This window comes from Chlorocebus sabaeus, chromosome 12, assembly GCF_047675955.1.
Source record: "Chlorocebus sabaeus isolate Y175 chromosome 12, mChlSab1.0.hap1, whole genome shotgun sequence".
Classification (NCBI taxonomy): Eukaryota; Metazoa; Chordata; class Mammalia; order Primates; family Cercopithecidae; genus Chlorocebus; species Chlorocebus sabaeus.
In genome coordinates, this window is record NC_132915.1 from 50,246,822 (window position 1) to 50,269,213 (window position 22,392).

Below are 22,392 nucleotides of genomic sequence, written 5' to 3' on the forward strand. Positions count from 1 at the left end.
TAGTATTCCTCTTTCTGCAGTTAGCCTGGCAAGAAACAGAAACTGAATTTTCTTGGTTGAATCTTGGATGATATGTTCGGTGAATTCTACTACTCATAAAATTTGCCTCCTACTAAACATAAGAATCAAGTCTTGCTTTTTTCTTCTTCTGTAGATCTTCTCTCTACTCTAGACTCTTAAAATTCTTCATTTGGTTAGTTCTTCAGCTTTCAATAAATACTGGTTGAGTGCTTGTATATGCCAAGCAGTATACTAGGTGCAGCAGATACTGTGGTAGGGAAAAAACAGAAAAGGTGTACCCACCCTTATGGAACTTTGAGGCCAGGGAAGAGATAATAATCAAACAATCCCCCAAATAATTTTCATCAGAGTTTATAATTAAAATTGTATGAAGTAAATTAGCACAGGGTGCTGTGGGAGAGTATTAAAGAGGCTCTCTGCTGGGCGAGGAATGATGTCTCTGAGGAAGTAACATTTGAAATCTTAAGCATAGGTAGCAGTTAAATAGTCAAAGAGGGAACAATGTCAAATTTGTCAAAGTATTAATCAAATTTTGTCTAATTATATCTTTGGCCTAATTCTGTCAAATGGTTGTATGCATCAATATAGATTCTATACTTCCCTGTAGATTCTAAATAATAGCAAAGGCTTTACATTCATATTAGTCAAGAGTAGCCTTTCCTCTTCCATAAATGTGATTAGTCTCAAAAGCATGCTGTGTAGAGATCTTAGGTGTTGCTTTAACTGGTCAAAAATGCATTATGCTAGTTGAGCTTGTTAAGTTTACGAAGCTGTAACAGCAGTTCTGCCTGACTAATGATAGATTGTTACTGTAGTAGCTTCTTTACGAAGGGTTTTTGAATGGCTGATTGTTATGCAACAGAAACTAGAAAAACACACTTGAGATATGGTGCCTTCTCATACGTATTTCATCATGGCACCATGCAGGGCACTGAAAGGGGCATTGGGTTTGGCAGATGGGACAGAAGGCTAGAAATAAAAAAATCTTCTTGTCTTGGCTGCGCTCTGCTGGATGCTCTCTGTGTGACCTTGAGCAAATCCTGTAGCCTGTCTATCCTTCTGGGTGTCTTCTTTTAGGTGTGGGTGCTCCATTTGCACAGAGGTGTTGGGGGAAGTAACTAACATGCTTATAAAATGATGCAAATGTTCTTGACACTGACCGAGGGGATAGATGCCGTTTAAGAGCAAAATGACCTAACATGTGGGCATTGAGATACATTATCGGGGAAATGCCCTGGAGTGTTTTCTTCAGCAGCAGATATCGTGATGAGAGGCAAGGCAAGCCAGAGTAAGGGTGATTTCTGAAAATTATTGCATTTTCTCCATTTAAAAAACAATGACAAAAGCTTTTTTCTTTAAAGTATTACCACAAGCTGCATCATCTTACCATACTATCTTGAAGTTTTCTGAGAGAACAATTATTTTCTTTAAATGGGTATATATTCATTCAGGAGAATTGGGACACAAAGCCCTAGATGTCAATTGAATTGTCACATGGGGTAACTTTTGACAAGCCTGTCATTTGTCCATTTTCTCTTCTGACCCAGTGGTATTCTGCAAGATCAGAGGGGAGAGAAGGATTAATGTCATTGTGCACAAATACACAGTTTCTTTAGGAAAGAAATTCCACTTGTTGAAGTTGACTAGGAAACATGAAGCGCTTAGTAGTACTTCATAATCATGCCTTGCATTTATCTTCTTTGCTATTAGTCAGATGTCCTCAGCTCACATCCTGAATTTTAGTCTTTTCTCTCCTTATGCAGTTGATCACAGTATATTCAACATGCAGGTAGGGGAAGTACAGGAAAAACTACAGCATTTCAGTAAGGGCACAAATAGAGCTGGTTTATGCCTTTTCCTCTTCTCACCCATAAAGTTTAAGTCAAACTCTTTCCTGCTTTTGTTTTTATCTAGGGGGTGCACGGCACTAGCATGGGCCACAGATACCTGTTTAGATGTCAGGTGTTCGTTTTGAGGGGAGAGGTGGGTGTACTTGTCAGGGATGATGGGGCACACCAGCTACTAGGCAGCAGAATTTGAATCCAGCCATCTCACTGAGGTTTGAGAGCACTGTAAACACCCATGGTAAGTGAAGAGCAATTATGTGGATTGCTTATGATCCTAACACCTCATCTTTTTTGACATCCAAGCACGGGCTGTATATTGGGAGTTGGACTTGTTCTGTCCCTCATGAGCCACAGCAGCCAAATGCAGTCCCGCGTTCATGTGGCAGCATCGCTTCGGAAGCTGTCTGCGTACCTAGATGACAGTGGGAGCCAGAGCAGAACATTTCAGGAGGTAGGAGATGGAGGTTACATTTTTTTCCCCTCTGTTCTCTTTTGTTTTCTTCTTGCCACTTATTTTGGACTTATCATACTTTGGTGACCCTATAAATTAAATTCTTCCTCAAAGAGAAAATCCGAATGGCAAACAACCAATGTTAGATCATAAGGTTTTCAAATTGTGTGGCAGTTTAAATCAACTTAGACTTCAATGTGGCATATAAGATAAGAGCCTTTAGTGAATATAAAACCTAACTCAGCATCACTAGAAGGCACTTTCTAAGAAGAGCTGCAGTTTCTGGAAGAAAGTTAGAGATTTTTAGAATTGTGCTCAAGCCAAATGTAACTTTCAAAAATGGCCAGGAATAAGCTTCAGAAACTGCCGATCAAAAGGCATTTAATTTTTTTAAATCTCAGCTAGCATAAAATATTATTGAGGAAATTCCCTTTACCATACTTAAAAAAAAAAGTTTTTTTCTGCTGTGGTGCAAAAATATGCAGAATTGGAGTTCATGTGACCCAGTTCATGTGTGTTAACAGTATTTTTAGATGGGACATTTCAGGCATGTGTCATGCCCGTCTCTATTTTGTCCAGGTGAAGCTGGACCGCTTGTACTCCTCTTTGAGAGGAGCAGAGTATGACCTCGTGGCCTGGCCTGATTCTCTCTCTCATTAGAACAGATTCTATTTTATCCCAGCCTGCCCACGAGCTATTGATGAGTACATAATGGCTGCTGTGTTTCCCTGCTCAGCTCCTCTGCTTTCAGCAATAGGACTTGTTGAATTGGTGAATTTCTTTGGGCACAGAGGAATGAAGTTTTGTTCTAAGACATGCACTACATTTCCATTTTTAAAGCAGTGTAAAGTGTGATTTAAAAGTACTTTTTTTTTTTTTTAAGCCAAAAGAAAAAATCTTGCAACCGAGGAGCAAATTGATTATAAATGAAAGCAGCATTTTTATAACTGATGCATCTGTGATGTTTTGATTTATAAGGCCTTAAGCAAGCAGTTTTTTCTCCCCTCTGATGTTTTATTATTCAATTTCTACCTTAGAAACCACTTACATTTTTCATGCCGTATCAACCAGTGCTAGAAGCTGAATTTTCTACTTTGTCTTAACAGCATTCTTATAAGGGAGGTTTTTTATCACGAAAATGTGAGGCAGCAGAAAGGGGATGATTAAATTTGATGTGCAAAAATTGAGACTCAGATAGATTGGGTGACTTGCCCAAAGTTACTTAGCTAGTAAATGGTCAATTTGGGACATATTCCCAAATCTTGGCTCCACTCCCACCATTCTTTTTTACTCATATTTTATTTATTCATTCATTCATCAACATATTAAGTTCCCACACTAGTGCTATGAGGCAGGTATTAGTATTCCTATTTTATACAATTTATCTGACTCCAGAATCCATATTCCTGTTCCAGTTATGCCCCACTACTTCTCCTAGGGAATCTTAATGGAGCAGTGTTTCACTTCTTTGAATTTCCTCTCCTGTTTGACCTTGGATGGGAATGCATGGCAATTAATTAGTAGCACTCACTGGTGATGAAAATCTGTTTCCTTCTACTGTTGATAGGTGCTGTACTCTGGCATAATATGGTAAAGAAATGTACTATTATGAGTCTAAAGACCTGGGTTTGAATCCCTCCTCTGTCACTTGCTAGCTACATGAAACTGAGCTTCAAAGCTCCTATCTATGAAGTAGGAATAGTCATGCCCATCATCACATTGTTAAGAAATGTTACAATATGAGTTAGGCAGCAAAATAGTGCTTAATCCATGGGAAATGTATTTGAATCCAGTTCTTACTCTGGAGGGAAGTTTGACAGAATATCTTGTCAACTAAACCAAGTTCTTTTATTTTTCCTCCTGAAGACACATTTTTCTGCTGTATTTTCTTCTCAGGTCCTTGCCTACACACTTAGCTGTGTATGTACATCAGCGTTCAGTGCTGGAATTATTGAGGCTGCAGAGGCTGAGGATGTTATGAACAAGCTTCGACTATTAGTGGAGAATAGCCAGCAGGTTGGAATGTGTGCCCTGATTATTTCTCTCTGTGGGTCTCATGCTGCTGCTAAGTTCTGCTTTTGACTTACTCTGAATTAGAGTATAATGGGATATTTTTTGTGTCTAGAACTGAGGAACTTCTAACTATTCTCTTCTCTCACAGCTGTAGCCAACAGTCACAGATGTCTTTTTCTCTCCTTATCCCCTGTCTCATTCTGTAGACATTTTTTTTTCTTTGAGAGAGTATTGATAGACTTTTCTCTCTCTCTAACTATTACTCCATAGTTATAAGATCATAAAATATATGGCCAGGGAATATAAGATTTATGTAAGCCTAGAAACAAAAACTTGTAAAGATATGAATACATAGAAGACTCTGATAAAGTCAAACTTCAGAAAATTCAAGGCAGAAAATCTCTACTCATGACTAAATATGTATAGGAAAATTTAAGTACCTGTAAACTAAATTAAATAACCTTAAAATGTTTCCTCTGAAATATTATTCAACTTTAAAAAAGAAGGACGTTCTGGCCGGCTGCGGTGACTCACGCCTGTAATCCCAGCACTTTGGGAGGCTGAGGCGGGTGGATCACGAGGTCAGGAGATCGAGACCATCGTGGCTAACACGGTGAAATCCTGTCTCTACTAAAAATACACAAAATTAGCTGGGCATGGTGGTGGGCACCTGTAGTCCCAGCTACTCCGGAGGCTGAGGCAGGAGAATGGCGTGAACCCGGGAGGCGGAGCTTGCAGTGAGCTGAGATCTGGCCACTGCACTCCAGCCTGGGCGACAGAGCGAGACTCTGTCTCAAAAAAAAAAAAAAAAAAAAAAAAAGAAGGAAGTTCTTATGTGTACTAGAACATGGATGAAACTTGAAGGCATTATGCTAAATGAAATAAACAAATAACAAAAAGCAAACACTGTGTGCTTTTACTTACATGAGCTACGTAGAGTAGTCAAAAGCATAGAGACAGAAAGTAGAATGGTGGTTGCCCGGGCCTACGAGAAGGGAGAAATGGGCGGTTACTGTTTAATGGGTGAAGAGTCCCAGTTTTTCAAGGGAAAGATTCTGGAGATGGATGGTGGTATTGGTTGCACAGCAGTATGAGTGTATTTAATGCCACTGAACTGGTATTCACAGTAAAGATGATAAATTTTATGTGTACATTGCTACAATAAAAAAAAAAAACTGAAAAAATATTTTATCTGATTACACATGCTATAGAATTTCCCCATGTGGATTTTTTAAAGGTTTCTTCAGTGTCTTAATATTGATGATAATGGTTTATTGCATAATTAATTGGTTTTAAGCTTGTAATATTATTGTTACTGTTTTATGGTTATTTACCTGCTCAGTTACATTCAGAGTAAGTTTTGAAAAATTGAAAGGTAGAGGTTTTCCTATACTGTGCTTATTATGGGATGTTTTCTTTTTGTTTAGGAGTTGATTGACTTCGTGTGGTCTACCTTGGTATTTTCACCCTAACCTCTTCTGATTGTTTGAGCTAAGCTGCTCAATAGTGCAGTATTACTTTCCTAAAATAAATTACTCACTGAAGCTGAATTCCTTGCAATTAGACCCTGCAGCTTATGATGCAAACCAGTCTAGATTACAAACAAAACAAAACAAAACAAAAAAACACTAAGTATCTGATTTTTCAGATGACAAATATAACTTGTCAGTAGGAAAGTTAGCACTAAAAGTGTTTAAGTTGCTAGTTATAAACATTCCAAATCTGTTTTTTTTTTTTTTTCTTTTTCTCACCCCATTTTTATTTATTTATATCAGACTTCAGGTTTTGCCCTGGCTTTAGGAAACATAGTTCATGGATTGTCTGTGTGTGGACATGGAAAAGCTGAAGACTTGAGCAGCAAACTACTTCCTGCCTGGATCAGAATTGTTCTTACAGAGGTAGAGGTCACCTGTTGTATGCTATTTCATGTTTTTATAATGGACAAAGAACTACTTTATTGGATCACTTGTAGGAGTTGCTGAGATATATACATTAGTGGTAAAATAATAGGCAATTTTAAGTGAAAGAGATCACATACTTTTAAATCCCTTATAAATAATGCATTCTGTCAACTATTATAATTTTTTTGAACTGGCTATTTTGTCTGTGTTTTAATTTTAAGACAACATTTTGTTTTTTGAAAAATAAAAGCAAGAATCCACCCATGATCTAACAACCTTAATCTGTTACTTTTAGTCTGCTTCCATTTTGGGTACAGTTATACGGGTTATGTTGACCCTATAAGTTTGCTACCATTTCCACCATTTATTTCTCTGTGTCATAATAAGTTTTATAGAATCTAAACCCAAGGCCTGAGTCCCTTTTTTCATATTCTGATGCTTTGTTTTCAGGGCACTCCCACAATGCTTTGTCTGGCAGCTCTTCACGGCATGGTGGCCTTGGTAGGCTCTGAAGGGGATGTAATGCAGGTAAAGAAAGGAACCATGGAGGAGAAGACATCTAAATGTGTACACAGCCATAGCAGGAGAAGAATATTCAGTGTCTTAGTATGCTAAGAACAGAAGGACTTATACTCATGGTAATAGTTATACCAGGCTTTTTAATGCCTTGCTGTATGAATAATTGCACTTAACCAAGGATTATTTCTATAGAAGTTTGTTCTTTGTTTAATTTGGTTTATAGGGATTAAACCTGGCCAACTTAGGTGCTCTCCACATATTTCCCTGCCTGAGAAAAGATGATTGAATGATAAGAAATTTCAAAAGTTATTTGTGGCTGGGTGCAGACTAACACCTATAATCCCAGCACTTTGGGAGGCCCAGGTGGGTGGATCACGAGGTCAGGAGATCAAGACCATCCTGGTGAACACGGTGAAACCCCGTCTCTTCTAAAAATACAAAAAAATTAGCCAGGCGTGGTGGCGGGCGCCTGTACTCCCAGCTACTCGGGAGGCTAAGGTAGCAGAATGGCATGAAACCGGGGGTGGAGCTTGCAGTGAGCGGAGATTGCACCACTGCACTCCAGCCTGGGCAACGAAGCGAGACTCCGTCTCAAAAAAAAAAAAAAAAGTTATTTGCAAGAAACTCCATTTTGCATCTGTAATGTCTGATGTATATCTATGTAATTGTTCTTTAACTTCAAAATATTTTCACAGTGGACATATATATGTTTGTAAGTAATTTTGAAGGAATTTTTTTATGCAGTAAAAGTTGATTGAGTGATTGCTTACATGCCACAGTGAACAGTTACCAGGAAATCAATAAAAGATAAAGCATAGGGCCCTGCTTTGAGGAGCTCATAGCTTATGTATTTGAAATAGAAGGACATAATGATAAACTGTTTCATAGCTTAGAAGATGGATAGCTCATGCACCGGGAATATAACTCTTTACTTTTTTATGGGGGTGGGTGGGATGAGTATTTCTTCTTATTCTTTCAGCTGAAATCAGAAGCCATCCAGACCTCTCATTTTCAAGGCAGACTTAATGAAGTCATTAGAACCTTAACTCAGGTAAGCAAGTGAATTTAAAATCCTTGAGTGGGAAAACATATCCTCCTTTGTTGTCTTTTTTTCTGTTACATAAAACAACGTGTTTTACCTGGAAAATGGGAAAGTCTCTGGTTATTTCCACTGAGTTCAAGAGGCATTTGGGAGTGATGTATGGACCTGTGTTCACTGACAAAGTTGCACTACCTTTGGAAGGGGGAAAAAACTGGCACTTTTTTAGTAAACTTAAGTTGACATTGGTTTTCCTTAAAAATTGAAGCCTGATGGGTCACACCTGTAATCCCAGCACGTTGGGAGGCCGAGGCAGGCAGATCATGAGGTCAGGCGATCAAGACCATCCTGGCTAACATGATGAAACCCCGTCTCTACTAAAAATACAAAAAAATTAGCCAGGTGTGGTGGCGGACGCCTGTAGTCCCCGCTACGCAGGAGGCTGAGGCAGAAGAATGGTGTGAACCCAGGAGGCGGAGTTTGCAGTGAGCCAAGATTGCCCCACTGCACTCCAGTCTGGGTGATAGAGCGAGACTCCATCTCAAAAAAAAAAATTAAAGCCTGATTCTGCAACGAATGTCAGGCCCTAAAGATAAGGAAAAAGAGAAAGTGATCAAAGGGCATGGCAGATCTTGATAGAAAGGTCAAGGGGCACTAGTTCAGATGTCACTGATAAAAATATTTGGGCATATCTTGACTAAAGAATAGATATATTAATCTGCTAAGAAATGTTTTTATCTTTTAAGATTTTTTTAAAAAACGATTATATTTGTTGCATAAAATTTGAAAGCACATAATGAAAGAAGCTGAAAAAAATCACCAATGGTCCTTCAAACCAGAAGCAACTGTTACTGATATTTGGTCATACTTCTTTTCAAGTATTCTTTTGTTTGCATAGTTGGTATTCTTACTGTATATAGAACTTTATATTTTATCCTTTTCATTTAGCATACTTGTTTTCATTCTTGTAAAATGTAGCTGATAATACCTACCACATAAAGGAGTTTTAGTCATTGAGACTTTTAAAAACAAACAGAAATCTCTAAACAGACAAAACTCTCTTTTGCATGTATGAATAGAAATATACTCAAAAAAGATTCTACTGAAATTTAAGTTGCCATAATGTGGGAGAAAAATCTGTAAATGAAAATTATTATTTTAAAAATCCTTATCATGAATGATAAAGCAGCAGTAGAGCATAATTTACAGAAGAGAACAAAAGGTATCTCCTTCCATTTTTAGAGGTATTTTCATCTTAAGTAACTATCACCCCTTTTCTACTTTCTGGATTTTGTTTTTTTGCCATTTTTTTTTTTTTTTTTTTTTTTTTTGAAAACTTCGAGACCAGTCTCAGTGAAACTTGAGAAAACCGCTAGTATGATTAAATTATTTCTGCTATGATTAAAGAATGAATCATTCATTCATTCAGTAGATACTTGTTGAGTATCTGTATGACCTAGGTATGGTGTACTAGACACATGATATTACATCTTGTCATAGGACTGCTCATTGCCAGCCAAGCCACCACCTTCTAAATGACTGGTGACTTTCTGTGAGTGACCTTTTATTAAACAGAACTTGGATCTTATCCCATCATTGAACTGTTAACTTTTTATTTGTAGGTCATTAGTGTCTCTGGGGTGATTGGTCTCCAGTCAAATGCAATCTGGCTTCTTGGACATCTTCATCTATCTACTCTATCCTCAAGTCAAAGTAGAGCCTCTGGTAAGATTAAAGTCGTAAAACACTGTAGCTGAAGGGAGGGATTGCTGACCCAGCTCTCTGTACTTTGTTAAGAGCATTAATCTTCACAACAACCCTAAGTAATGGGTATTACCATTTCTATTTTACATCAGAGGGAAATGGTGTATGGAAAGGCTTCCTGACTTACCCAGGGTCATGTGGCAGTAAGTGGTGGACATGTGGTTTAAACTCAGATCTTTTGGCCTCCAAAGCTCATACTCTTTTTACTCCTTCTCTCTGTCTCCCTTAGAGAACAGTTTAGACATTCAGTGTCCTATATTTCACAAATGAAGAATTCATGGCTCAGAAAGATTACATGAGTTACATACAGAGTTAATTTGGTAACAAATCTAGAAACTAGAAAACAGGTCCTTCAAGCTTGGAACAGATTTATTTTGCTAGATGTAATGGTAGTTTGTATAGTATTCATGTTTCATTAAAAACCTCTTCATATTTGGCTGGAGTTGTTCTGGCCTCTGATTTTGAAAAAATAATGGAGTAAATACATTTAAAGGTTTGCACCTTCTTAGCCTTGGAATTGAAATTCTGGGTCTTATTATAACAAGGCCTTTTCTATTTCTAGCTTTTTGGTAAAAGCAGTAAAAAATATTTGCAGTCCCCACATGCGTAATGTGCATTTGTACTTGGAGATTTTATGGGGAAGGCATGACTGTTGATACATCTGCTCCTTGCTCTTTATAGGACTTTGACCCACTGGCTATCTTGGACCCAGGCCAGAGAGGTTTAGGTACCAATGATTCCTTATTAAAACCTAGTTTTACTTACCCACTAACAAGTAGTCTACAGATGGCATTAACATAAATGTGGGCCTCTGTAATTACCATTTTCCTTTCCTTCAGTCATTCTGTAGCTATGGAAATAGGACACTGGTCCACAGCCTTGGCAATGTAGTGAACTTTAGACAGCTAAAGTTACCATATTAAAATGGAAAAAATAAGAAAACTTAGTCATACCGGAAGCCCTGGGTAATACTAGTTTTGAAGGGCAGGGATCTCACAGTGTCGTGGTAAGATAGGATATTTATGTCAGGCTTTTACTTTTTTATATAGGCTTTTAATTGCCATATTATGGGATATTTGGTCTGGCCCGCATGTACTCAAATCAGGTACTAGTGAATCATCATATACCCAGGTTCTTCTGAACAAAATGATTGTGTATCTGGAAAAGTACAGCTACTTGTTCCTGATGGAATTTTCCAATTGAGTCATTTCTTGCAGTAAAAACCATCTCATGAAACAATTATGGGAAACTGGAAGGAAAAGAATTTAGGAGACACTCAGGACTCAACTAGCATAAATGTCACTGCTTCACCATTCCAGCTTAGTAACCACATCTGGTTATTTGCACATGTTGGTCACTTAGATGTCTCTGCCTTAGGTAAGGGACTGGTGCTGTTAATACTAGTTGTTGAATTTCTGTGGTTCATATATCTGATTCAGCATGTCCTGAAGTGGCACCTACCTCAGCCTCAAAGCTTATCAGATTCCTTGCTGACTCTGAGGAGGTCACTGGATTGGGGCTCATCGATGTGACAATATGGAACGGATTTTTTTTTTAACCGATTCACTCAAGTGTTCATCCTCTGTGATTTTTTTTTTTCCAGACTTTACTAAGTTTGCCACCATTTTAGATTTGCTTGCATAGCTTAAGTGATTACTTCAAGGCCAGTCACTTAATCTAATAGAATTAGTTGCAGCCACAAAGTATTGTGCTGAGATTAATGGCATAAACATCTCCAGTTTGTCTCTAGGTTGATATGGCAGCATGAGATCATTATCTTTCCTTCATTAGGCCTGCCAAGTTCACTGGTTAATTTGATCATTTTCTGTCTCCACAGTTCCTACTGACTATAGCTATTTGCCTGAAAGCAGTTTTATTGGAGCAGCCATTGGCTTCTTCATTACAGGAGGAAAAAAAGGCAAGTGAGCACATTTCTTGAATTTTATCATTCTAGCTGCATGTTGTTATAAGCAAATTTGTGTACCCTAAGCATGCCTCTGTAGAATCAAGCAATACAAATCTGAAGGGGTGAATATTTTCGTCTACTAAACCATCTTTGCAATAGAGATGACCAGCAACTAGCTACAATAATCGGTACATAAATATACACATTGTGTGGTTTCTTAGAATCACTGTCCCTGACCATGGGTGGCTCTGCGAAAATCTTAATCTCCCATTTGGCCCTTTCAAAAGTACAAGCACAGATTACATTTCAAGTGAGTGTGATCTAGAAAGAGAAAACATACCTGGGTGCAGTTTCTATCCCAGGATCTGTCTTGCAAGTAGATCTTCTCCCTGCATCTTTTGTAATTATTCTGTGTTGTTGAAGTCACTGGCTCTAGTTCCTATTTTTAGTTTGTGTTCTTTTCCTTGCACATATTTGAGCCTTTGTGATTCTGTATTGCTGCCACCCCCATTAAAGTACACGCAACTTGAAGACAGAGATTGAGTGCCTTTTGTTTTTAACTGGAGCCAGAACAATGCCATGTAACTTATGGAATAAATATTCCTTAATAATACGCATATAGTTTTCAGGGCTGTGAGGAAAAAATGGATTAGAACTGAACATGTCATGGCTCAGGAATAAGCCTCATTAATGTGGTATTCTTTCATTGATGGATTTACTAATTTTATTCTTCCTTGGCTAGGTCAGTCTTCCTTGATTAGGTCAGTCTGGGCAAAATCAGTGCCTGTATTACAGCAAGACCATCCCAATTTTAGAAAGGAAAAAAATAACCAAAAAGACTGGAAAAAATCTGAAAGTGGCAGTTTGATTTGTGAGGGTCATGGAAGTAAAATGTTACCTTTGGAAGGGAAGTTAAAGCTGTGTTGTCTGATTTCCCACTGGGTATAGTAATCCCTGGAGCTTCCAGATTATGAATATTTTCATAGCCTGGAGACAAATTCCATTAATTTCTGGAGTTCTAGAATTTGTGCTATTATTCTGGGGTCCTGAATTAGCATGATTTACTTATCCTCAGTAAAAATTGACATATGGTTATGTCATTGTTGTACCTGACACATTTATATATAAACAGATCATATATTATAATGTACAACTAGTTCATTGTTTATGTTACCATAAATTAAGTCTACTTAAAATAAATATTATAGTAGAGATGTCTTCATTAGGTAGAAATTCTTACTAAATGAGCATCTAAAATTTTCATGGCCAAACTAATGCTAGGAATATGTATGTATTTCTGCTGTATTTCGTGTTAGGTTGCTTATTGATACGAACTTTTAAAATGAGGTGAGATATTTTCATGAGAAATAAAAGTAAAAATTCTTAAGGTCAAATGAAAGATAGACTGTTTTTCTTTTCTAGTGAATAAAATGTTAGTCTACCTCCCCAGACCCATATTTCTTGGCAGACATGAATTTTCTCTGAATCTTATGGGAAATTTTTGGTTGAATGTAACATTTTTACAATTCTGTAGTCATGGTACAACAGGAAATATTCTGCTATAAGGCTGAAAAATCAAGTGGAACTGGAATCAGTGTTGTTATGTGCAGTCTTGCTGAAAACTGTTTTAAAACAAATAAATGAAGTATTAAGAATGCCATATTTATTACCAATCAGATTTTTGGCATTTTCAGGTTGTGGGAGAGGGCTGTCGTTTTGTCAGGTTTGCTGACTAGATTCAGAGGAAAGTCTATTCAGCCTTACACATTACTAATGATGACCCCAGAGGAGTGGGGGCCGTGGGAGGCTGACCTCCGCCTCCAAAGCCCATTTACAAAAACAAAACCAGACCCTGCTCTATGGGGCTAAATGGGATGGCCAAATGTGGAGGTGTGCATGCAAACGAGTGTTTTCTTCTTCAATATACCCAGCTCATTTGAATTTTAATAACTCCCTTCTGAAGCAGCTTTTGAGTTTAAAGTCTGGATGTCACTCATCAGAGCCCGATGGGGCTGCTGATAGGAAGGATGGCAACTTTGGTGAACTCTTTTGAAGAATAAATGGTTTTAGAAAATAAAAATAATGCTTAGCATAGGCAGAAAATTTTAGGGATGGCATGGTTTCATTGCCTCTGCGTGCTACTTTTAACTTGAGCAACTCACTAGAGAAAAGAAATGTGATGGGCCATCCCCAATCCACATTTGTGCCAGGATGAGATTGGGCATGGTGGTCTCAAATTTAGCCAATCAAATTTGAGATAGTGAATCTGTTAATCTGTTTTCTAATGTTTAGGGCTTTTTCACTTAGGATACTAACTTTAGTACTCATGTGATAGAACATATAAGATGTTCATAGCATCCATTCTTTCATGCAGACCCACATTTTAAAACCATACTAAGTAGATGAAATTCCTTCAGTTTTTAAATAATTCAATTCATGGTTTTGACTATAACTGGTTTTTGTTTGTTTGTTTGTTTTGCTACACCATGTGACATTCTCCATTCTTCTCTCATAGCCCTGGGAATTCTCTATCAGATATATTGTTCCCTAATCTTTTGTTTTCATTATTATCTATTTCTGTGAACATTTCTTGACTATGCTAGGCTTAAAATCTTTGCTTATCATATAACTCCTCCTAACATGGATTTTTTTCCCCTTGAAGAGCCTCTCATTTTTGACTCTTACTGTTTTGCTTCTTTTCTACTTTTATTCTTTTGTCTGATTTCTGATTTTCTCAAGATCATAGGCTGTTCAGATCTCATCAAGATTTTATCCACTTCCTTTGTAATACATCAGAAACATTTAAAGTACTTAATAAATGTGATTCTTTCTAAAGCTAATATTAGATATTTCTATATAATATCATTATTTTTTGTTATTATATTGCTGGGGAATGTGACTAACACTTTCTAAGCTTATATTTTCCTATTAGGCTTTAAAAGTTCCCAGTAAGAAGTATTAACTAAGCAAACTATAAGTCCATGTAATACTCATTATGAATGGCCTTCTTTCTTGATATGGATTCATTGGTCAGTGATCTGTGTATGTAAGTATTGGGCTTATATACAAAGTACAGGTAGGCGTATGCTCCTTCAGTCATTTTTGGACTATTAGCATGAGAGGTAATTGTTGAGAAGGAAATATGCCAAGGGAACAGACTTAGTGAACTCTTGAGTGTAGAATAATGATATGAGAAAGCTGTCCTATTTTCTGATGAAATCATGGAGTTGGTTGCCAAGATTATGTGTGATTTTTGAGTATTTTAATTTAGGAATAGTTTACCTGTACAACTCTTTAAAAAATATTATTAGAAGTCAGTATATATATATAACACTAAGTTAAAAATGTATAAAGAAGAAAATAAGACAATCCTCTGTCATGTCACCACTTGGAGATAGCCACTATAGATATGTCCTTCATAATGTCCTTCTACATGTATGTGTATGTGTTATATTGTGCCATAAAATTTATATTATTTTATTGTCTTATTTTGAAAAAAAAATAACTTTACATGTAAATGGACATAATTAGCACCCATGTCTTCCAAAAAAAACCTTGAGGAAGTAAGAGAAGACTCTCATTGCATGGTTTTCTGGACATTTGTCAATAAGATATGTTTTTGGTATGTTTGATTCCTTTATTGTTTCATGAGGTTTGTTTTCATAAACCTCATGAAAATGTTTGGAAGGAAAACTGTCATCAATTATCCCATGACTCTACAGCTATTACCATTTCTGGATATTACTTAATTTGTTGCTTCTGGGATTACAAGCATGTGCCACCACGCCTGGCTAATTTTTTGTATTTTTAGTAGAGACAGGGCTCCTCCATGGTGGTCAGGCTGGTCTCGAACTCCCAACCTCAGGTAATCTGCCCGCCTCGGTCTCCCAAAATGCTGGGATTACAGGTGTGAGCCACCATGCCCGGCCTGTATTTCTGAACTTAATGTTATATTATAAACTTTCCCTGTTTTCATTTATCACCATAACAATAATATAATAATAACTATTATCTATGCGACAAAGTCTCCGCTCTGTCACTCAGGGTGAAGTGCAGTGGCACGATCATGGCTTACTGCAACTTCAAACTTTCCGGCTCAAGTGATCCTTCTGCCTCAGCCCCTCAGGTAGCTGGAAGTGCAGGTACATACAACCAGGACCAGATAATTTTTTTACTTTTTGTAGAGATGGAGTCTCACAATGTTGCCTAATCTGGCCTCAAACTCTAGCTTCGAGCAATCCTCCTGCCTTAGCCTCTTTAAATATTGGGATTACAGGCATGAGCCACCATACCTAGCATAATTATCATTTTTAAATGGCTAGAGAATATTTCATCAAATTCATAAGTCATAATAAACTTAATCATTTTAGCATTAGCCATTTTAAAAATTTCGATTTTAGTGAACATCTTGTTTTTTTTGTTTGTTTGTTTTTTTCTGAGACAGAGTCTTGCTCTGATGCCCAGGCTAGAGTGCAGTGGCGTGATCTCAGCTCACTGCAACCTCTGCCTCCCAGACTCAAGTGACTGGCCTTCCTCAACCTCCCGAGTAGCTGGGATTACAGGCAAGTGCCACCAAGCCCAAAGATAGGTAGTTAGGTAGGTAGGTAGGTAGGTATGTAGGTAGGTAGATATCTTTTTTTTTTTTTTTAGTAGAGATGGGGTTTTTCTATGTTGGCTAGGCTGGTCTTGAGCTCCTGGCCTCAATTTATCTGCCCTCCTCTGCCTCCCAAAGTGGATTACAGGTATGAGCCACCATGCCTGGCTTTTAGTGAACATCGTTATGCACATAGCTTTCTTCTGCTACAGCTTTCCTTCAGGGAAGTTCTCGGTAATGTAGTGAGCAGGAGTCCGAGGATTTGGTGACTGTAGGGATGGCCAGGTCTCATTGCCCTTCAAAAAGCTTGTACCAGTTTTCAGTACCTCAGCCCTGTATGAATTTGCAAAAATATAAAACATAGAGATTATAAGCCTAGGCTTCAGGCTTCCTGGGTTCATATCCCACTTCCACTACTTACTGGCTGTATAACTTCAGGCAAACTGTGTCTGTAAGCTTTGACTGCTTCTGTAAAATGGAGAAAATAATTAACTCTTTTTTATAGAGTTTTGTAAGGATTATGAGTCATTTTATATAACAGTACTTATAAAACAATATAAAGAATAAATTCCTTCTATTATAATGTCATATCAAAAAGCAGCCCAGTAAACAAATGATAACAATAAAAGCCGATAAGGTATAAAGTAATGCATTAAGACTGCTCTCATTTGCATATAATTGCCAGAAGGTCTGAACATTTGTACATTTATTTACTGTTTAAAAGGTTGGTTTTATTTTTTTAAGTAAATTTGGAATTTTTTTTTAAATTTATTTTTTAATTGTCTAGTAATTATACATATTCATGGAGTACATAGTGATGTTTTGATGATATGTATAGTGATCAGATCAGAGTAATTAGTATATCTATCATCTCAAACATTTATCATTTCTTTGTGTTGGGAACATTCAATTCCTCCTCCTAGCTACTTGAAACTATGTATTATTGGTAACTATACTCACCCTACAGTGGGATGATAGAACACTAGAACTTATTCCTCCCATCTAACTGTGGTTTTGTATCCTTTAACAAGTCTCTCCCTATCTCTTTCTTCCCCATGCTCTTTCCCAGCCTCCGGTATTCTCTGTTCCACTTTTCACTTCTGTGAGATCACCTGTCTTTTTGCTTCCACATATGAGTGAGAACATGTGGTATTTAACTTTCTGTTCCTGGCTTATTTCACTTAACATAATGTCTTGCATATCTATCCATGTTGCCATGACCAGCCGGATTTCATTCTTTTTGATGGCTTAATAGTATTCCATTGTGGATGTATACCACATTTTAAAAATCCTTTTATCTATTGTTGGACACCTAGATTTATTCCATATCATGGCTATTGTGAATAGTGCTAAAATAAACATGTGGTACAGATGTCTCTGATATGATTTCCTTTCCTTTGGATACATGCCCAGTAGGAGGATTGTTAGATCATATTGTAGTTCTATTTTTAGTTTTCTGAGGAACCTCTCTACAGTTATTTATAGTGGGTACATGAGTTTACATTCCCACCAACAGTGAAAGAGTTCCCTTTTCTTCACATCCTCAACAGCATTTGCTGTTGTTTGTTTGTTTGTTTGTTTGATAATAGCCATCCTAACTGAGGAGAGATGATATCTCATTGTGGTTTTGATTTGCATTTTCCTAATGATTAGTGATGCTGAGCAGTTTTTCATATGTTTATTGGCCATTTGTATGTCTTTTGAGAAATGTCTGTTGAGATAATTTCCCCATTTTAAAATAAGATTATTTATTTTTTGCTGTTGAGATGTTTGAGTTCCTTGTATATTCTGGATATTAGTCCCTTGTCAGATGAATAATATGCAAATATTTTCTCCATTCTGCAGGTTGTCTTTTCATGTTGTTGATTATTTCCTTTGCTAAGAAGCTTTTTAGTTGGATATAATCCCATTTATTTTGCTTTTATTTTCTATGCTTTTGCAGTCTTATTCATAAAATCTTTCCTTAGGCCTGTGTCCTGAAGCATTTCTCCTATGTTTTATTTTTGCAGTTTTATCATTTTGTGTCTTACATTTATGTCTTTGATGCATTTTAAGTTGATTTTTGTAGGGCGAGAGATTGGGGGATCTAGTTTAATTTTTCTGTATATGGATATCCAGTTTTCCTAGCATCATATATTGAAGAGACTGTCCTTCCCTACTGAGTGTTCTTGACATTTTTGTCAAAAATCAGTTTGCTATAGATATGTAGATTAATTTCTGAGTTCTCTATTCTGAATTTATTTTTGTTTGTATTTTTTTACCCTTTTATTTTGAAACAATTTGAAACATAAAAAAGTTGTATAATGCATTAAAAAGTTGCAAAAATTGTCTTCCTTTTTTAACAGTAAGAAAAACTCCACATTCCTTTCAGCCAGAGGCACTATTCAGGTTTCATCAACAATCCCAGTGATGTTTTTAATAAAAAAATAATCTCAACTAGAATGTTGCTCTGCACTTATTTATTGTGTCTCTTTGGTCTCCTTCAACCTGAACACTTCTTCAGTTTTTTCTGTGACTTCTTGACTTTAACTAGTTTTAAGATTAGAAGCCAGTTATTTTATAGAATGCTCTTTAATTTGGGTTTGCCTGATATTTCTCATATTAGAGTTAGGTGGGGTCACTTTTGGTAGGAGTATGACAGACGTGTAGCTGTGCGCTTCTTACCACGTCCCATCTGTGGCACATGATGTCTGAGCTCCCTCCACTGGGGTGGTGAGCTTTGATCACTTGGATCTTGTTTTCTAGGTTTCTCCACTATGAACTTATTCTTTTACCCTTATCTTCAGTAAATCTTTCTTGTGGAGATGTTTTGAGACTTCACAAATATTCTATTTTCATCCTATTTTCACCTATTAGTTTTAGCATTCACTAGTACTTTTGCCCGAATTATTACTGTGATAGTTGCAAAAAGTTGATTTTAAAAAATCCATGAATCCATCTACGTTTTTTATTAGGCATTCTGCTGTTAAGAAAGGGTTTCTGTCCTCCTCTCCTCTCCTCTCCTCTCCTCTCCTCTCCTCTCCTCTCCTGTCCTCTCCTCTCCTCTCCCCTCCCCTCCCCTCCCCTCCCCTCCCCTTCCTTCCCTTCCCTTCCCCACTCCCCTCCCCTCCCCTCCCCTCCCCTCCCTTCCCTTCCCTTCCCCACTCCCCTCCCCTCCCCTCCCTTCCCTTCCCTTCCCCACTCCCCTCCCCTCCCCTCCCTTCCCTTCCCTTCCCCACTCCCCTCCCCTCCCCTCCCTTCCCCTCCCCTCCTCTCTCAGTTCCTCTCTCTCTCAGTTCCTCTCTCTCTCAATATTAGTGTACACTCCTAAATTCCTATTTTATTTAACTATTCAATTATCTATTATTTTGATCTTCAATTTGTCCAATAAATTGAACAAAATGTTTAATTTGACCAATAAGAGCCTCTACAAGTTGGCTCTTGTGTCCTTTTGACATGACCCTCTCATGCTTTGACTAGTTCCTTTGTGGCACAAGAAGATGTCCTAGGTTTATTTTGTATAATCCTCAGCCCTGTAATAGATACTCCAGGTTTCTTTTAGTGGAGATTGGTATTTAGAAGCTAACATCCGTGTGCAAAGCATCTCATTGCTGCTGGGGTAATCTTTGTCTCTAGGCCCTTTCAATGGACAGAGCTAGGAAACATATGTGCTTATTCTCTCTCATCTATATTTATTTCTGCATTTAGCTATATATGTAATGAAAGTCTTTCTTTTCGTATTTGTAACTCCCTTCCCTGACAGTAAGAACCTTGGCTCTCATTATCCTCAATATATTTGCTCATTTGTCCAATCCTCCTGGATGTAACTGTCCCTACTGGACCACTGTCCTAAACTGCCTTCCTCACTCAGGTCTCCACTCACTGCCACCCTACTTTGTGGCCTTCCTGGTTTTAAGGGGCCTTGGGATATTTTGCTTTTAATAAAAAAATGTTATTGAAATATTCGGTCTTAAGATAGAAAACCTATCAACCTTTAGTGTCCGTCTGATGTATCAGAATCATCGATTGATTTTAAAAACTTTCTTGATTGTAGTTTCTTTCAGGGGACTAGGCATCTCTTAGTTTCCACTAATAGGCAATGCTGTAATTCTCTCTGCCTGTGTTTTCTATGGACTTAGTCTGGAAAAAATCCTACTCATCCTTTTCATCTTGATTTAAATATTCTTTCCTTGGTGGGGGAAGATAAGGGCTTCTGTGATGTTCCCAGATTAAGTTAGATTACTTATGTAATACTTTCCTATATATTTTCATGGTGCTTAATATATGTGTCGTCATTTTCTTTTTTTTTCTTTTTTTTTTAATGTATCATCATTTTCATAATTATTTATACTTCTTTGTTTAAAGTCTGTCTTTCCGACTAGGTGTAATTTCCTCAATGGACAGGAAGAATAGCTGTGTTTTATCTTAAGTACTTAGAACAGATTGACATGTAATAGTTTTCTAATATTTGTTGATCTATAACTGTAAACATATACACAAATATACACACACACACACACACACACACATACATACACACACTAGATAATTCTAAGCTAAGTTACCTGTAAGCAGCATTCAGCTGGAGAAAGTAAAGATATGTCCAAACCACAAAAGCAATATGCTAGTGATGGAAGATATACCGACTCAGGCTGTTAGCCTACTTGTTGCCAGACTTTTTACTATAAGGGTTACACATGTGAATTGTGGCATTGAGATCTGATCCTCTGTGTAGCCAAAGTATATGCAATAATGGGTCCTGTTTTAATGCATTATGTTTGGATATACCATTTATATCAGGGTTCTTTGAGGCTGTCAACTGGATAAGAGATTTACAGTAACTTTGTTTCCAGGTTTTACAACATCTGGATCTTTTTAACAAGTACTGTTAGGCATTCTCAGTTCCAAATCCATTGTCCGTAAAGCATTTCATTATTTCTTTTTACCTAAAAAACTTGTTTGAAAGACAAAGCACTGTATAAAGGAACTGATCATTCCTGTTGTTTAGATGTAGATTCTTTTGTCCAGTGCTAAAGATCTCTGGGGAAGGAACTAGTTCACTGTGTTCTCCCTTGGCTTTGGGACTCCCTCTCTTTCTTTCCATACCTTCCCCAAAATGCATGAAACAGCTAAATATTTTCTCCATTTCCAACAGCTACTATAGTTCCTCTCATTCCAGTTAGTGTCCGAATCAGTTCCCTACAAATAGTGGAAAATTTTGTGTGAGTCTAGTTATACTACTCAGTATTGATTCCTTGCCCTTTTAAATGTGGAAGATTTATTTCATTATTGGACTGATGTAATTTTTCAACCCTATTCTTTGTTGCTGACACTTGCATGTATATTAGGTCAATTCTAGTGAATATAGAAGCAACGTGTAAAGTGCAGTTATTGGTGACAGTTGTCCTGTCAAAGGAGAGCTCATTGTCTTCAGAATAAAACATCTGGAAAATGGTCATATTTCACATGGGCTCCTGGTATTAGAAGAGAGTTTGGATGCGTTTCCTGTTTCCCTAGATCCTCTGGAAACTCCAAAGTCTTTGTAGTGGATTCTCTCAAAGTACCTGGAAAAAAATTTTTATGTAATTTTGAAAATACTCAATCTCTGAGAGTTTTTTTAAAGTAGAACTGCATTTAGAATTAATGATTTCCAGTACAGAATTGGATACATTGTTCTTAAATGGAGAGATGTAATTCTTGCATAGATATTTACTATAATGTCTGCCAGTTTATCAAACTATTTCTATGAATCATGTGCCAAAAAGACCCCAAAAAGCAACTTAATTTTTGTGGGTTTTTTTAATGTGAAATAAAAGACTTCTATCTGCAGCCAATGTTGTGTAGAGATACTTAGCGCATATGTGTAATCAGCATGGAGTTATGTGAATAGACAACCAGTTAACTCCTCTCATAGCATTTTTTAATCACATAATTTATTACACCTGATTTTGCCTTGCTTGTTTGTTCTCATATTAGAATATAAGCTCCACGAGCATAGGGACCTATACTGTCTTGTTCAACACTGCCTCCACTGTTGGAGTCAGTGCCTGATACCTAATAGATAGATACTCAGTAAATAGTTGAATGAATGAATGTGTTTATAGATGTATTTACTTTATTTGTCAGAATTTTTTTTTCCTTATAATAGCAATGGTTGGCCTGGTGCGGTGGTTCATGCCTGTAATCCCAGCACTTTGGGAGGCTGAGGCAGGTGGATCACCTAAGATCAGGAGTTTGAGACCAGCCTGGCCAACATGGTGAAACCCCATCTGTACAGAAAATACAAAAAATTAGCCAGGTGTAGTGGTGCGCACCTGTGCCTGGGTGGCGGAGGTTGCATTGAGCCATGATAGTGCTA

The 22,392-nt window shown here is 37.3% G+C and overlaps 1 protein-coding gene across 5 annotated transcripts in view; it reads left to right on the plus strand.

Annotated features, from left to right (window-relative positions):
* The window catches only part of FOCAD (focadhesin), a 322,164-nt gene that overhangs the window by 265,659 nt on the left and 34,113 nt on the right, over positions 1-22,392 (plus strand). For all 5 annotated transcript variants that reach the window (XM_073021655.1, XM_073021653.1, XM_073021657.1 and 2 more), the window contains 7 exons: positions 2,172-2,319; positions 4,216-4,335; positions 6,108-6,230; positions 6,684-6,761; positions 7,732-7,803; positions 9,414-9,516; positions 11,393-11,473. In XM_073021655.1, coding sequence (XP_072877756.1) covers positions 2,172-2,319; positions 4,216-4,335; positions 6,108-6,230; positions 6,684-6,761; positions 7,732-7,803; positions 9,414-9,516; positions 11,393-11,473 — 725 coding nt within the window. The remainder of the gene's footprint in view (positions 1-2,171; positions 2,320-4,215; positions 4,336-6,107; positions 6,231-6,683; positions 6,762-7,731; positions 7,804-9,413; positions 9,517-11,392; positions 11,474-22,392) is intronic.